This window comes from Pocillopora damicornis, chromosome 3 (genome assembly GCF_964200805.1).
Source record: "Pocillopora damicornis chromosome 3, jaPocDami1.2, whole genome shotgun sequence".
Classification (NCBI taxonomy): Eukaryota; Metazoa; Cnidaria; class Anthozoa; order Scleractinia; family Pocilloporidae; genus Pocillopora; species Pocillopora damicornis.
In genome coordinates, this window is record NC_142672.1 from 25,355,811 (window position 1) to 25,372,541 (window position 16,731).

At 38.9% G+C, this 16,731-nt stretch overlaps 2 protein-coding genes across 2 annotated transcripts in view; both read left to right on the forward strand.

Annotated features, from left to right (window-relative positions):
- The first annotated feature begins 2,822 nt into the window (after positions 1-2,822).
- The window catches only part of LOC149049034 (uncharacterized), a 128,714-nt gene continuing 114,805 nt past the window's right edge, over positions 2,823-16,731 (forward strand). The window contains 3 exon segments of the mRNA XM_089201399.1: positions 2,823-2,943; positions 6,066-6,790; positions 7,332-7,514. Coding sequence (XP_089057525.1) covers positions 6,067-6,790; positions 7,332-7,514 — 907 coding nt within the window. The 5' untranslated portion in view covers positions 2,823-2,943; position 6,066.
- LOC149049035 (uncharacterized) lies at positions 10,480-15,510 on the forward strand. Its single transcript, XM_089202346.1, has 3 exons — positions 10,480-13,171; positions 15,238-15,328; positions 15,422-15,510. Exons 1-3 carry the CDS (start codon positions 10,868-10,870, stop codon positions 15,508-15,510), a joined length of 2,484 nt encoding a protein of 827 aa, XP_089058472.1. The 5' UTR covers positions 10,480-10,867.

Genomic DNA, 16,731 nt, shown 5'->3' on the forward strand with positions numbered 1-16,731 from the left:
GACCGTCTCCTCCACAGGAAAGCAGAGAAAAGTTATCCAACCAGCACATCAGCTGAAGATCTCGCTAATACATTTGTTACCTTCTTCGAAGATAAAATAACCCGTATTAGAAGTATACCTACTCCTTCTGAAATTCCGGATTACTTTTCCTCACTGGATATTTCCACCACTAATTGTGAGCTTAGCAACTTCTCACCTACTTCAAATCTTGAACTATCGAAGATTGCCCGCTCTGTTGTGCAGAAATCCTGCTGTCTGGATCCTTTACCAGCCACGTTACTTAAAGAACATCTGGACCTGCTCCTACCATCTATTTGTAGTATTGTAAACCTGTCACTGGTATCTGGTTTTCTACCTTCGTCCCTTAAAAACGCTGTTGTAACCCCTCTTCTCAAGAAACCGAACCTGGACCACGAAGTTCTTGGTAATTTTAGGCCTATTTCGAACCTTAAGGTTATCTCGAAAGTCATTGAGAAGGTTGTGGCAGTGCGTCTTCAAGCTTATCTTGACTTCTACCAACTCACAGAGCCGCTACAATCTGCCTACAAATCATTCCACAGCTGCGAAACCGCCCTTCTCCGTGTTCAAAATGACATTTTGCTTGCTATCGATAATCGCCACTGTGTCATGCTCCTGTTACTAGATCTCTCCGCTGCATTTGACACTGTTGACCATGTAATACTGCTCAAAAGATTGAATTCTAAATTCTCAATACGTGGCACTGCACTTGACTGGTTCCGCTCCTACCTTACTAAACGCACACAAGTCGTCCTAATCGATGGAAGGAAATCGCAATCTCGTGAGCTCAAGTGTGGAGTACCTCAAGGCTCCGTTCTTGGGCCGATCCTCTACCTACTTTACACTGCTCCTCTTGCCGACATTTTACATTTTCACGACATGCAATTTAATTTCTACGCCGATGATACTCAGTTGTACATTTCTTTTTCCGTTAACGATGATCTGGAATTAACCAGTAGCATTGCTAAAATCGAGAATTGCTTATCTGATCTAGATAAGTGGATGGCCTTAAATAAGCTGAAGCTAAACAAAGACAAAACTGAACTTCTCTACCTTTATTCAAAGCACAACCCTCAACAGTCTATACCTCCACTTAGTTTTGGTTCTGATATAATACAGCCGTCTTCATCTTCCAAAAATATCGGCGTCGTTTTCGATAGTACTATGTCAATGCTCCCTCATGTCAAATCTGTCTGTAAATCTGCCTTCTATCATCTTCGGAACATTTCCCGTATAAGGAAATTACTATCCATTAAGACCACTGAGACTCTAGTCCACGCCTTTGTAACCTCCAAGTTGGATCACTGTAACTCTCTTTTATACGGTGTCCCCAAATACGCTATCCAAAAGCTCCAATCAGTGCAGAATGCGGCGGCTCGACTTGCTACCAGCTCTCGTAAATTCGACCGCATCACCCCTGTTTTGTTCGACCTACACTGGCTTCCAATTTCTGAGCGAATTAAATTCAAAATAATTCTGCTCACCCATAAAGCTCTTCGCCAGCAGTCTCCTGTCTACATTCAAGACCTAATACGCCGTTATTCAACTTCAAGAACGCTCCGTTCGTCTTCAACATTGCGTCTGACTCCTGTCAACTTTAATCTCAAGTTCTATGGCTATAGAGCTTTTGCTGTTTCGGCTGTTAAACTGTGGAATAAACTACCTGATGACATTCGTTCTTGTGACAATTTAAATATTTTTAAACGTAAACTTAAGACTCATCTTTTTAAAAATTACTTTAATGTATGATCTCTTTTATTATCCATGTCAAACGCCTATATCTTAGACATCAGTTGACTTAAGACTTACTTTTAATATTATTTTAACGTGTGATATTTTAATATTTTTGTAAAGCGCTTAGAACAGGACTGGATAAGCGCTATATTAGTAGTTTTATTATTATTATTATTATTATTATTATTATTATTAGTATTATTATTATTATGGTCTAAGGTCTCTTCGTTACTTCGCCGCTGTAAGGACTTGGAATTCGCTGCCGGAGACGATACGCGCTATGGCCGGCACAAGAGAAATTTAAAACTGGATTCCAGACACGCAATTTACATCTAAATTATGAGGTAATCACATTACTTATTAGAGTTTTATATCTTTTATCGTGGAATAAACCCTCCCCCCGGGGGGCAATGAATTATCGGCCAAGTATCAGTGAAGTATCGGTGAAGTGTCGGTCATGTATCGGTGAAGTGTCGGTCAAGTATCGGTGAAGTGTCAGTCAAGTATCGGTGAAGTACCGGTGAAGTATCGGTCATGTATCGTTCAAGTATCGGTCATGTATCGGTCAAGTATCGGTCGTGAATCGGTCAAGTATCGGTCAAGTGTCGGTCAAGTATCGGTCAAGTGTCGGTCAAGTATCGGTCAAGTGTCGGTCATGTATCGGTCATGTATCGGTCATGTATCGGTCAAGTATCGGTCATGTATCGGTCAAGTATCGGTCAAGTATCGGTCAAGTATCGGTCAAGTATCGGTCAAGTATCGGTCAAGTATCGGTCAAGTATCGGTCAAGTATCGGTCATGTATCGGTCAAGTATCGGTCATGTATCGGTCAAGTACCGGTCATGTATCGGTCATGTATCGGTCGAGTATCGATGGTTTAAGACTATATCGGTCGACACATTTATCGGTCCACTGTCGACCGACTATCAGTCGACAGTCGACCGATAGTCGGTCGATTGTCGACCGATAGTCGACCGATAGTCGACCGATAGTCGACCGATAGTCGACCGATATATCGGTCGATTGTCGCCCGATATGTCGACCGAGTCCACCTATAGTACACATGATCCCAATCTACTAGGTCAGTGGTTTATCTGGTGGATGGTATTATTGATTCAATCCAGCAACAGCAAGTACCTGAGAGTTTGAGTCAACTACTGCTACCATCTTACAGGAGAAGCAACTTGAAAAGTGAGTGTATATCTTGTATGCCTATTATTGAAATAGATATAAATTTATTCATAGAAAAATAGAGATAAAGATAATAATAATAATAATAATAATAATAATAATAATAATAATAAATAGACCTTCAGCCAGCAACACAGCTAGCAGTCTGCAACACTGTATATCAACTGATAACCACAACTACTTGATTTGAGCTCCATTACACAGTACATGTACATGTGTAGGAATACATTGTACACCAGTAAAATGGTTAACATTCTCAACATTCTATATAATAACATCATGTTCTATTTTAATCCTAAACAAGTATTAGCATGACATAGCATAGTAAGGTAAGAACATTCAGGAAATCAATATATAAGGGTACATTACAGACAATTCACAGAATCAAAACAAAACCTAGCTTATGTGTACTAGGATTTTGTTCCACTTATTTTGAGTTGGCCAATGAATGAGCTGCCAATAATAGGATACTTGTGTTTGCGCAAAGATTTCTGGGATTACCACAGGCAAACATTGCAAGTTGCTAGAAGGAAATATATGGTGAAAAGGTGGTTTTGACGTCCCAAAAAACCATTTTGGAGACAGATCAACACTTTTTAACTGCTGTTTTATCAGAAATGGATTAAGATAGTGTTGATACATAGGAAGTGTAAGTTTTTATATAAAAACACGAAATATGTTACAAAACATATGGGTAAACTTCTCTGAGCCTGGTGTAAGTGTTTATGTGTGTAAAGCTTGTACTTGTACTTTTTAAATAAACAAATTACAGTGTCTGAAAATATACCTTCTCAAAGAAGAGAAGTCATTGTCGGCAGAAATGCAAATATTTTTTGTGGAGCTGTTGATTTTCAGAGAGAAGAAATAAGTGATGAGGAACATGAGGAAATCCTCAGGTCAAGGGATAGCTTGGTTGAGAAAAATCAAAAGGCTTTTGAGCAGCCACTCGACTCCTCCTCCAGTTGTGCATCACCCCTTAAGCGACTCATTAATGTACCTACTCATTGTTACAGATGAAATGGTTCAGATTTGAACCAATTTTTAACTCTGATCTTTCTCATCAATCACAACAAATAAACAATGTAGGTGTTTAATCACTCTAATATTTCACGATTGATAATACTATGCTCAAGCAAACCATTTCAATCTCCTGCTGCCTTGATTGAGGTAGCTGTTGTAGCACTCTTTTGTATTACTAAGCCAAGAAAAAAAGCTAGAAGTAGCCTTAATACATCTAAAGAGAACTCAAAAGGCTTCATTCACTGTAGCTTGGATGTTTTCCAGACTTCTTCTGTTTTTAATGCTTTTTGTAACCTTTCATAATTAGTCAGTTGGCCTCTGAACTACAATCTGTTTGCATGGTTTTGCTGTCCATGTACAGCTCTCACCTTCCCTTAGCTGAGGCTCCACAAGGTATTTGGTATTTAACACTATCTGCTTCTGAGTACATGAGATATATATAGTTCATCATCTGATTTGGAGTGGTCAACTTGATTGAAAGTCCTGGCAGATTTCTTTGACACAGTTCCTTGTTAAAGATTTCCCTTGTGATCTTATCTCCTCCATTACTGACAAGGGATGTGCATATTGTAAATAATAATTCTTTTTGCGACACTTGCTACATTTTTTCCAGAGGGAGGAAATTAATGTGCATTGTTTCATAGGATTTCCGCTGTCTCAGCATTGGTACCTTTTGCATAGTGTCAGATTTCTTTTTTCCATTCTGGACTGTACTTAAGGTGTTTCTACAGTTCCCTAGCTATGTCCTTCAGCTCAATGGTGTATATTTTTCCAGCTCTGGTTCTGTCAGTTGCATCATCAAGTGTTAATGCTTTGGTTCACTTTCTGACTTCACAGCTCTTTATTCCTGTTACCAATATGCAGAAGATCAGTTCATTGTTTAATACACATTAAGCAACCAGATGCCAATTTTTGTTGCCTTTTTTTGGTTTCAATTTTCCCATCTTCATGGTTGACACTATGAAATAAGCAGTGCTCAACAATGGAAACTGTTGGGTTCTATGTGATTCCCAACTAGTAAATTTTTAGCTTTTTGGTAGGTTTCCTTTTTCACAGCACTGTTCTGAGAATTATTTGTTAAACTTTTTTTCAAGTTCTCTCTTTCAAAAAGGTCCAATCCTCCACCTGATTACCTTTCAGACTGATTTGAACAGGTGTAATGACTTGCTGATTAAAGACTGTCATATGCATAGGCTGTGGGAATAATTCTACACACACTATACTGTTTACTTTTCATTAATCAAAAATAAATAAGTATCAGTGGCTAATTAAAGACCATCATATGCTTAGGCAGCAGAAATGGTTAAAGCTACACACACTGTCCTGTCTCCTTTGTCACTTATCAAAAATGAATCAGTATCAGTGGTTGGTTAAGGACCATTGCAGTGTTCAACACTCAAGCTGGAATTGTGCTACACACTATTCTGTTTCCTTTGTTGCTCATGGTAAATAAATCAGTGTCACCATCCAAACACATTAAAAAAAATTTTAAATTATCACTTGGTGCTTTGATAAGAATATATTGTTTCAAAAAGTGTGAAACATATAACTCAGTGCCTTTATAAGAAAAGGATCTTAAACTTAAAAATAAATTTTATGCAACCTCTAAGCATCAGGCTTGAGACAAGAGCTTAGGTTGATATTCTTTATCATATATTTTGATCTGAGTACAGTATAAGCTTAGTTGTACAAACTGCAGATGTGTTCAGTTTTATTTGATGTTTGCCACCAGATATGTGATTATATATTCATATCTTCCAGAGATTTTACATTTATATGGTACAAGGTCATATAAATACACAAATCTATATTGGCTTTGACACCCATTGTGATTGATTTTGTCTTTTTCAGTTATTATGACTGATGATTTTAAAATGATTGTCTTTGTAGATTTGTGCAGTGAAGAAGATAATTTTTAATAGAATTCTGTTCCAAAATAAATTTAACATTAACTTCTACAGTTGGATCAATTAAACACTGATTAAATGGGCTGGACTGGAGGCTAGTCATTGTGTCCAGGCTTAATTATGGGAAATTAAATCACAAGGTAATAAGTTGCTGAATTCTAGTTTTTATATTTTCTGTACTGCTTTTATTTTCAGAATGGGAGTAGTAAAATCAAAAAGAGCGAAAACTGATGAGAACAGTTTAAAGAACATTTATGGTGACCCACCAAAGATTAATTTTAGTCTTCCAGAGATAAGTAAACTAACCCAGGATTTTAAAGATTGGAAGGATGTTCAACTCCCAATTGACATTCTGTTGTTAACAGTGAAGGACTGTGAGTTCTTAAGTTGTTACTATTACATTAATGATCCATTCAAAAGCTATGTTAAAGGGCTTGGTACTTGGTACTTTGGCAGCCTTGGTGAAAATCAAGATGTTAAACTGAACGTGGCTTTGATGCAATACTCAGAGGGTTCTAAAGTTCCTGGTGGTGCTTTGACTGTTGTAAAGAATGCTGTCACTCAGCTGAGGCCAAAAGCTGTCTTTTCTGTTGGCCAGTGTAGTGGTATGAATCAGGAAACAACAAACCTTGGGGATGTGGTTCTATCAGAAAAGCTCACCACCTATTCCTATCAGAAGGTTACAAAGGATGGAAAGAAATTTTGTGGGTTCACAACTCCTGTAAGCAGAGACATCGCTGAACTCATCAAATGTGCAGATCATGGTTGGAATCCACCCCTGGAAAATCCTAAAGAAAGGAAAGTTGAAGTCCACTGTGGTGAGGTTTTGAGCGGTACTGAGATTGTGCAAGCTGAGTGGCGACAAGAGGAGCTAATGAAGTCATTTCCTGGAGCAATTGCAATTGAAACAGAAGGAGAGGGTAAGATCTCTTTTTCCTATGAAGTAACCGTCACTGTAAAATCTGCTCAAAGAGGTATTTGGATATATTTGTATCCTGGGAGAGAAAGAGTTGATACTGATATGTGGTAGGTAAGCTTTTCTGCAAGTGTTGAGAGATGCACTGGCTTGTGTGTGTGAACATACTGGATTTAAGATCAAGAGGTCTGGGTTGAAGCCCTGGGCTAAAGTGATTGTGTTGTAGTCTTGGCTTTACCCTCAGAGTGTGTCTCTATACCCAGGAGTATTAAGATGGCTACTGATGAACTTACCAGTATTTCATATACATGTGGAGGGAGTAAAGGGTACAGTCTTAGTGGCTGAATGGTACGGAACCTGGGAGAAGCTCATGCTACATGGACTAGCTTTGCAGCTAGTGTATGTAAGGTGACTTTCCAAAACATATGTCTAGTTCCTTACAAATATTTGATAACAAGTTGGTAACAATGGAAGAGGTTAAAATCAATAGATTTTGGAGCAAATTTGTTGTTTTATTCATAATAGCTTGTTATTTTATGTCTCAGGAGTTTTCAGTGCAGCACATGAACTGAAAATGGAGTGGGTCGTCGTCAAGGGTATTTCAGGATATGCAGATGGAACTGAAGAGAGAGAAAACTGGCAAACATTTGCAAGTGTAACAGCAGCTTCTCTTGTTGCCAACATTCTAAACCAGTGCAGTATTTTTGAAGATTGGCCACATTACAAAGGTAAACAGATCAACTTTTATCTTTTTTAGGCCTGCACTATATTGGCTCGCAGTCACTAGCTAGTCTTGTATGCTGTCTAGTTTTGTGTTTTATAAATGTGCTGGAACCGAACTACCAAAACTAAATTAAAACATGATTAATGACCTATGATCATGCACTGACCAATCAGAACAGCTCTTGGATCAGAAATGTTACATGTTTGTCAGCAATTTAACCGACTCTGCTAATGTTTGGGATTCTTTTAAGCTTTTGATAGCATTTTCCCTCTGAGAAGAAGACCACCAACCCCCCAATAATACACCTAAAAACTCCTGCCTCACTCACTACTTGACTGCCAACTGAAAGCGTAAGGTTGCCAGTATTTCCTCCTGCTTTTTAGGCTTTGGTCTCCAATGATCGATGAATAGCTAAGTCAATATCAGTTTGCTGGAAAGCAACTTGCCCACCTACTAGAATAGAAAGATACCAGAAAAAAAACTTCCTTTTTTAACGACGCTGTCTTTCTACACTGGCTGTTTATTTTACAGAAAGGATAATTTTTTCCAAGTATTTTGCTCTAATTTTAAAAAGACAAGTAAATGATAGGTAACCAGACTAAAGAAAAGAAAAATTCAGTTTGTGTATGTGGGCATCCCTATAACGTGTAAAACGATATGTATAACATGTAAGGATGCGTAATGTAATCGCAGGAAATGGCCTTAAACGAGGGAAAAACCTTAAAACTTTTAAGCGGAAAAGGAAAATCGCCAAGGCTGTGTAAAGCTTATCATTTGACCGAAAAAATCTGTCCCAATTAGTTTTTTTAAAAATATTTGTGAAGAATGCGATACAAGTGTGCATATGCCACAAGTGCCCTTGCAAGTTTTCGTGTTAGTGAATGTCTCTCTTTTTTCCCCAAGTTGTTTATTGTAAGGAAAATATTTTTTTCAAGCTTCTCGGTCGATTGCAAACAAGAGATATAAATGGTACGTCACCAAATCGGTCTACGTGGCGATGACAATTTTTGTTCCTGGTAAAAAAAAAAAAAAAAAAGAGCAAGAAAACTTCCGTTCGCGTATATGGGCGTGCATATGTCGTGTAAAATGATGCACAATAGGATGCATAATGCAATGGCACGAAGTGGCCTCGAAACCAAATTCCTCAGGAGACGTTTCATGAGAAAAGGAAATAGCTCCATTGCTACTATGAATCTGTTGGTTCGAAATATCTGGTCTAATTTTTTTTATTTTTACATCTGTTATCACGTAGGGGGTTCTACTAAACATTTGCCTCGGCCAGAGGTGAAACGCCGTGAGGAAGAGCCGTCTCCGAAGGACGCTCTAACTCCAAAGGAAGGAAAAACTCGTTTTGCAGGTAAAATGAGGACATATCTATTGGTGTGCCCGGTGACCCCTCCCCCAACCCCATCTTCCTTTGCCCTGCCTTTGTAAAATAAATATGCGTGGATCCAGCAAAATGGCATGAATAGTTGCAATACGTACTACTCGCTATCCCCTCATCTTGATGCTTTGCTGTGATGTCTTTATTTTTGTTGTCAAGCAAGGAGTTCCTAGTGACGAAGATTTAGAGTGGCCTTACCCAACCTGTTTATTGTATGGAAAAGAGGATTTTAGAGCTTTTCGCTCGATTGCAAAGTAGAGATATAAATGGTAGGTCACCAAATCCGTTTACGTGGCGATGACAATTTTTCTTACTGGCTGGAAAAAAAAAAGAACAAAAGAAAAAAAGAACAAGAAATCTTCTGGTCGCGTATGTGGGCGTGTATATTTTTGTGTAAAATGTTGCAAAGTAGGGTTGCATAATGCAGTGCACGAATTGGCCTTGAAACAAGTTCATCAGGAGACGTTTTATTTGGAAAGGAAAAAGCTCCATTACTACAATAAATCTGTTGGCTCAAATAATATATTCTGGTCTAATTATCTTTTCACATTTGTTATCATGCAGGTGGTTCTACTAAACATTTGCCTCCGCCAAAGGTGAAACGCCGTAATGAAGAGTCGTCTCCGAGTGACGCCTTGACTCCAAAGAAAATAGGTAAAATGAGGACATGTCTATGGGCGTGCCCGTTAACCCCCACCCCCCCCAACCCCATCTTCCTTCCCCCTGCCTTTGTAAAATAAAAATGCGTGGATCCAGCAAAATAGTATGAATAGATGCAATACCTACTACTCACTATCCTCTCATCTTGATACTTCGCTGCAAGGAGTTACCAGCGACGAAGATTTAGAGAGGCTTTCGCAGAAACTCGAAAAATGGAAGACAGTCGGGCGTCATCTCGAAATTGTGGAAGCAAGATTAACGGCGTTTAACAATGAAAATAGGGAATGGCCTGAAAAAATCAGCAAAAGGTTATTACATTAGCAAGAGAGGGAGGGCTCAGCTGCAACATACTCATAAGACACCTAGAATCTCCCGCCTTACCCCTCCCCTCCTTTTAGCCCAACCCCCATTTTATAAACCACACACAACCCAATCGGTCCAACGAGGGGCTAATGTTGGAATTTAAGCTTTAGAAACTCATAGTTACTACAATATTTGAGGTTTTCCCTAATGTTTGTCTTAATAATAATTTCACTTGCCACAGAACAAATCAATATATTTTTTTAAGATTTTTGTGTAGCGGAGCAAGCAATAGCCTCGATTACCAGCCGCTGTTCGTGAAATGAGCCCACGCTTCTCTCCTTCACGGGAGGATCGAAGACTGTACTCGTGAATTAGGGGCAAATCAAACCCCCCAACCTCCCCCTTCCCCCTCCCCCCCCCCAAAAAAAAACCGTAGTGATCAGATAGTGAAAATGTGAATATTTACCTTCGGAATTAAAGAGTGACGTCGTCAAATTTACAAATTACAGATGGAAAGAATAATTCTCCTTATTGTTCAAAAACCCTTCTCGAGTGATTTTCTTTTCGATGTGGGAGAAAGAGAATTTTTACCAAGCTACTTGTTTTTTGTCTACACACTCGTCTGTAACAGAATTTTGGGAATGGTGCCGGAATCAGTTGAGGGCGTTTTACAACACCATGTGTCAAGTGAAAATAACACCATGGGACCCAGACAACACGGTACACATTAATAGCATTTACATACAAGTAACGTTTTTACAAGACCACAGGAAACCTGACGGGACAACGAAAAAAAGCTGGGAGACAGCAGTGAAGTATTTGAGGGTGACGAAGATCATCCCATCCGTAGACGAATTCTGGTGTATGGAAGACCTGGAATAGGAAAGTCTACTTTCACTCAAAAAGTAGCTGTGGATTGGGCAAATGGCAGAACGAAGATCCTCGAAAAGTTCAATCTTTTACTGTTAATCAGGTTACGAGACGTTTGTGGTATTTCGGACCTCAGTACCATGTTAAAAACAGCGGAACTGTTGTCTGCTGATGACCCGATGGCAGTCAATTACTTGTGTGAATATGTCCGTCAGAACCAAGAGAAAGTGCTGCTCATTTTGGATGGATATGATGAGTACAGCGGTGGAAAATCATCCCTAATTCACCAGATTTGGAGAGGCAGTCAACTGAGAGACTGTTGTGTAATGATCACAACGCGGCCAGTGAAAGAGGATGAGCTTAGAGTGCCAAGTCACGCTCAGTTTGAACTTAACGGGTTCGATAGCTTGGAACAGAAGGAACAGTTTGCAAGAAAGATTCTTCCTGATGAGGAAGATGTTGAAGGGCTACTTGAATACCTAAGAAAGCATGACCTCGTGGAGATGGCAGAGATTCCACTATTATTGTTGATGTTGTGTCTTCTGTGGAAAAAGAAAAAACCTCAATTACCAACGTCTCGTGGCGAAATTTACGTAGAATTTATTCAGACTCTCTTGGATCATATGGCTATTAAAGACTCAGACAACGTCGCAGCAGATAAAAGCATAGATGAATATCAAGAGGAACTTTCCAAAATAGGAAAACTTGCATTCGATGCTCTTTTGGAGGACTGCCTTCATTTTAACTTCAGTAAATTTCCGCCTGGTGATCTCTTCGAGAAGCTTATTCATGTCGGTTTTTTCCAAGTTTCCAAACTTTTTGCTTTGAACCGTGAGAAGATCGTGTCTTTTCTTCACAAGTCCGTTCAGGAGTTTCTTGCCGCTTGGTTCATCGTTCAAGAAGTGAAGGTTAAGAAGAATGAAACCGTCGCTTGCTTGTCAGGAATGGATACGTTTGAAAAATCTAGGAAGATGGCTGAAGTTCTAAAATTCGTTTGTGAGTTGTCATCAGAAGCTGCTGGCATTGTTTTTGATCATCTACGTTATGTCGGAGAGAAAGAAGGTCTCACAAATTACAATTTTACTAGGACGCCTTCTGTCGAAGATTTGTCTCATGCACAAAAGGAGTTTATTCTATTCTGTGTCGATTATTTGTTTCGTTGTCCAGCCTCAGACAGACTAGCTGTGTATTCTGCATTTCTCTCATGTGTTAACCATGTTGTAATACTTGATGAGGAACACTCGTCTACTGCTGCCAAAACGCACTTCTTCAAAGACACCACCAGCTTTCCGAACTATTTATTTTACTCAGATTGGAACAGTTATTTATTTTCCCTTTTTAGGGAGAGTGATAATGATGATTTTCTATCCATATTGTTTGACTTGAACGCGGTCCTTTTAACGTGCTCTGGAGAAATTAAAGATGTTAAAAAATACGCCGATTTCAGCGGGGCGGACTTTTTCCTCGAAAAAAGCGAAATGAGAAACTTTATTTATCTACGTGTCATAACAGATGCTGTTCTTCGTTCTAAACTTTTTCATGAACTGATATCAGCGCCGGTTTGTTCTTCTCAGCCACCTGTGGATAATCTGCGAAATAATGAAGACGACAACATTGCACTGTCTTTGACTGAGGACAGATCTGACCAGACACAACAACATTGTTTGTCACTGGTGAGAGAGGTTTATTTTTTTATGCCAAGAGTTGAGGATTTTGTTCTGTTGAAGAACGTGTTTCCCTTATTAACAGCTCCTCGAGATATTGCTATAAGGGGTAGCTTGATAGGTGGCTTGGAAGTTAATTCGATTGAGAACGTGATTCACAGAATTAATTTTACTGACGATCTCCACAGTTTAAACCTTCAAGTTATGAATCTAACAGCAAAGTGTGCTGCTTTTATTGCTGAGTCACTGCACCACTCTCCAAACTTGCATGAGCTCTGCTTGTCAGGGAACCCCTTACACAGCGGTGTGAGTCATTTGGCCAAGAATCTTCATCACACTCCACGGTTGACTATTTTAAAGTTAGTTGAAGTACAAATGGGAGAAAAGGAATGTACTGCACTGGCTGCCTCATTACAGTACTTAAACAAGTTAGAAGAACTGGATACGTCAGAAAATGCATTGGGTCACGGGATCATTGAACTGGCCAAGAACCTGAACAGTGTACCCAATCTGACTGAGCTGAACCTGTCGTATACAAATATAGGTGAAGATGAAGCATCAGCACTGGCTCGTGCACTTAAGGATGTACCAGAGCTGAGGAAACTTGATCTAGGGAGGAATCTTCTTGGCAGAGGAGTCAGGGACCTGGTTCAGCATCTCAGCAGTGTTCCTAAGCTGGAGTACCTGTCTCTGTATAGTGTTCAGATGACAAAGACAGAGATTGAAGAGTTGTGTACAGCAGTAAAAGGGAGAGGCATCACTTTGTCCTCTGATTACCATGTAAGAGTCTTTTTGTTGTTTCACTCAGTTGTATCTAATCTTTAGTTAGACGTTCCTCAGAATAGCATTAGATATTGTTTCCAGCAAGTTGCTTTTGATAAAATTTATCAGAGTAGTCTGCATGGGAAAGAATGTAGACATCAGGAACAGTCACTGTTTTCGAAATTTTCTATTTCTATTTTGTGACATCAGCAGCCATTGCTGGGGATGGCGGAGACCGTAAACAGCCCATGTTAAGTACTTTAATGGTTCATGTAATGCTTCTTTGACTATGGTTTCCAGAAAAATTTGTCTAAGATTAAATTAAGACATAAACAAATTTAGCTTTCAAAACTTTGATATTATTTACAGACAGTAGTTTCCAGTGTAGTGGATGCTTGATTACTGAAACCTAATTGAAAACTTTGGGAGTTTGATTCATTCGAGTTCATTCGATTGGCCTTTGAGTTTTAGCGAAATCTTGTTAGAGAAATCTTCTGTAGCTATTCCTTACATAAGAGAGAGAAAAAAAGATGAATTGTGAGAATTTTTCTCGGACCAAACTTCTTTGCGCAATGTTAATTTTTGAATTTTTTAGGCTTGTGTTGTTATTATGGGATGCTTTTATTTGGGTTTGATTATGTGACCTGAAATTACTGTGAACCCATACATGCTTTGGATTTGATGACGTTGTTCCCTACAATCTGTACCAGCATCTATTCGCTTTTATAAGCAGGAAGCGTTAACCCAAAAAAATAGAAAAAACCAAACAAAAAAGGTTTTTTCTTGTGTTAAATCCAAATGCGTGTTTAAAAAAGCGAAAATCAAGTTGATTCTATTATCATAAATTTACGTTTTAAAGGTTTGTACTGATGATAGGAAATAATTCACCAAAAGTTGTAGGTTAAAATATTAATCAAGAAAAAGTGTTTCACATGAGTCACCTCTGATAAGCGCTTCGGCTCGATGTTCCCATTCTGTATCCAAAATAAGACCAATATTACCACGTCCTAAACAAAATAAAGCGCTTGCACTAGTCGTGAGAAGAAGCCTTTTGCGAAGTTTCCATTAACATCTCATTCAGCTGAAAGATCTGGGAAAGACGTTAAGTTATGGAACCTGTGAAATTAGCGCTTGAAGAATGAAGCATTACTGTGAGTCAGGCGTAAGCGCCCTGCTAGAAAACAAACGAAAAATCAAAAGAAATCATTTTAAAAGCTTAAACTTCATAGGCGCGACCCGTGACACGCGGCTACTAGTCAAACTCGGCACTGCGCTATAATTTACTCGCTCTTAAATGGTTTCCTTATTCTTATTTATCAGTTGGTTCTTTTTTAAGTGTCTCGTATATGATTCAAATGGTTTTGTCAGAAAAGTATGGTTACATTGAGAGGAGAGTTCTTTACTTTTGGGAAAGTCAAGGAAAACATTACATCGAGGACTCCGGGTCATCAAAAAGAAATATTTAGGGTTGTCTGTCTTTCAATCGTGCAACAATTATGTTGGTGGAGAGGTGAACTGGAGTAAAACCCGTTGCGTGTAGTCCTGTAGGGTTGGAAAATTGTTAAATCGTTGATTTACTCTCGGGCAGACAATAACTTAGCTAATACTTTGTGTGTGGAAAATAAAATAATTTCGAAGACATTAGACAGTTTTCCTCCCTCTAAAAAAGTTAGTATTTATTGTAATTTATGTGTTTGTTTGTCAATCTTCACCTCATCTTAATCGTCAGGGAGCATTGTTTTTTGTTATTTGTAACTGAGATCGTTTTCCTTGTTGTAAAATGGTTTTAGTCACTTGTAGCTATTTGAATTCAAAAGTGAATGTCCTCTTTCACTGCTCGCTATATGGACAAATATCTTTGATTGCGTGAAATATTTATCTTGTGTGTTAAAATGTAAGTTGAGTGTTACATAGAAATTAATGAAACAGGTGTATTTTGCCATAGCGAAGGAAACGTAATATTCCGATATACGTGGGGAGAATCAAGATCCTTTAGATATTTATCTGGTGTGAAAATGCCAGTTGAGAGTTTCACATAATTGTTGCTGTGGTTGATGTTGTGTCCTTTTTTTGTCCTGTGATAGGAAAATGAAATAGGAGATGAAGGGATGATCAATCGACTTAGTACAAAAGCTGAACTGAAAAAATATGGAGCAACGTTCAGAAAAGAGCCAGGTGATGGTGATGATGATGATGATGATGACGATGACGATGACGATGACGATGACGATGACGATGACGATGACGATGACGATGACGATTATGAAGATAATGAGCATTTCGATGATGATGATGAGGATGATGGCGATGATGAAGATTGTGACAATCTCGATGATGATGATGATGAAAATGAGTAAGCGCTCTGAAAAAAGGTTTCTGTGGCAACTGATTTAGCGAGCAATAAGAACATTGATATTTTAGAATACAATCCATCAAATGTTTTTTCTAGCGCGCGGGATTGGTCTAAATGCGTCACGTGACTGAATATCCATCAGCTAAAACTAGACTACAATATCCGTGAATATACCCCAAGTGATGTTTCCCGATTTTCAAATTTTATCGTCCACTACGATACAAGTCTTCATTTCAAATTTAATTCAAGATTAGAGAGCGTTTTGTTTTTGTTACAGAAGAAAGGACATATTTTTGTGGTCATACAGTTGTACCAGCGAACACTGAAAGGTGAACATCCTATGTACTAAACGGTGAATTGTTCGTAAATACTTTCCCCGCGCGCTGCAAAAATAATTGATGGAAGATAGACACAATAACCTCCATTTGGCGTAAAAATATTCTCGTATATTTGTCCTTAGCCATTATCTGTTGCTCGAAGCTCCCACTTTTCCTCGGGCTCCACTCTCAGAAACTGTTTGCATCTCGGAACAGATAATGTCCAAAGAGCAACAAAAACGAAAAATATCGTGCATATATTTGCGCCAAATGGAGACTATTGCTTATTTAGAATTTCGCAAATTGCTAGACGTGTTTCCCTTCTCTTCCGGCGCTAAACCTTTATTTCAGCATAACGTATAGGTGCAGCATCCAGTTCGAATTGGAAACTTAGATAATTTGCCGACGGTATTTCCCTTCTCAGATCACGCAAATTTTAGTGATTTCACGTTGTTGTTTTGCAGTGACGGCTGGGAGATGAAGAGAGTTTTAAAACGTACGCGCTGAGCTATTGTTCTGATCATCATTTAGATCTTTTGTTTTGCCACATCCTTGTTGCCGTTGATGTGGCTTGCTGAAGTTCCCTAATTTCTTGTCCCGTGTGAAACACCCTATACCTTAACCGGAAATGGAAGTTCTTTTCAGCAATAACTCAATATTTTTTTGCCAATGAGAACGCGAAACAAATTTCTAAGAATATCAGAGTGAAAAAGTTTAGCACAGATCCCAAACGTGACTTTTTCGACGCGAAGAAAGAAAGACTCCTTTAGTTGTCTGTGTCATGCTCTCCTTTTCTGGAGACGGTCAAAAAGGGGGCGAGCTGAGACATTGGAGGTCTCGAGAGGAGTGAGGGGTACTTCCTTTCCTTTCCTTCCCAAACCCCAATTTTCACTCTCCCAATAGTTCGA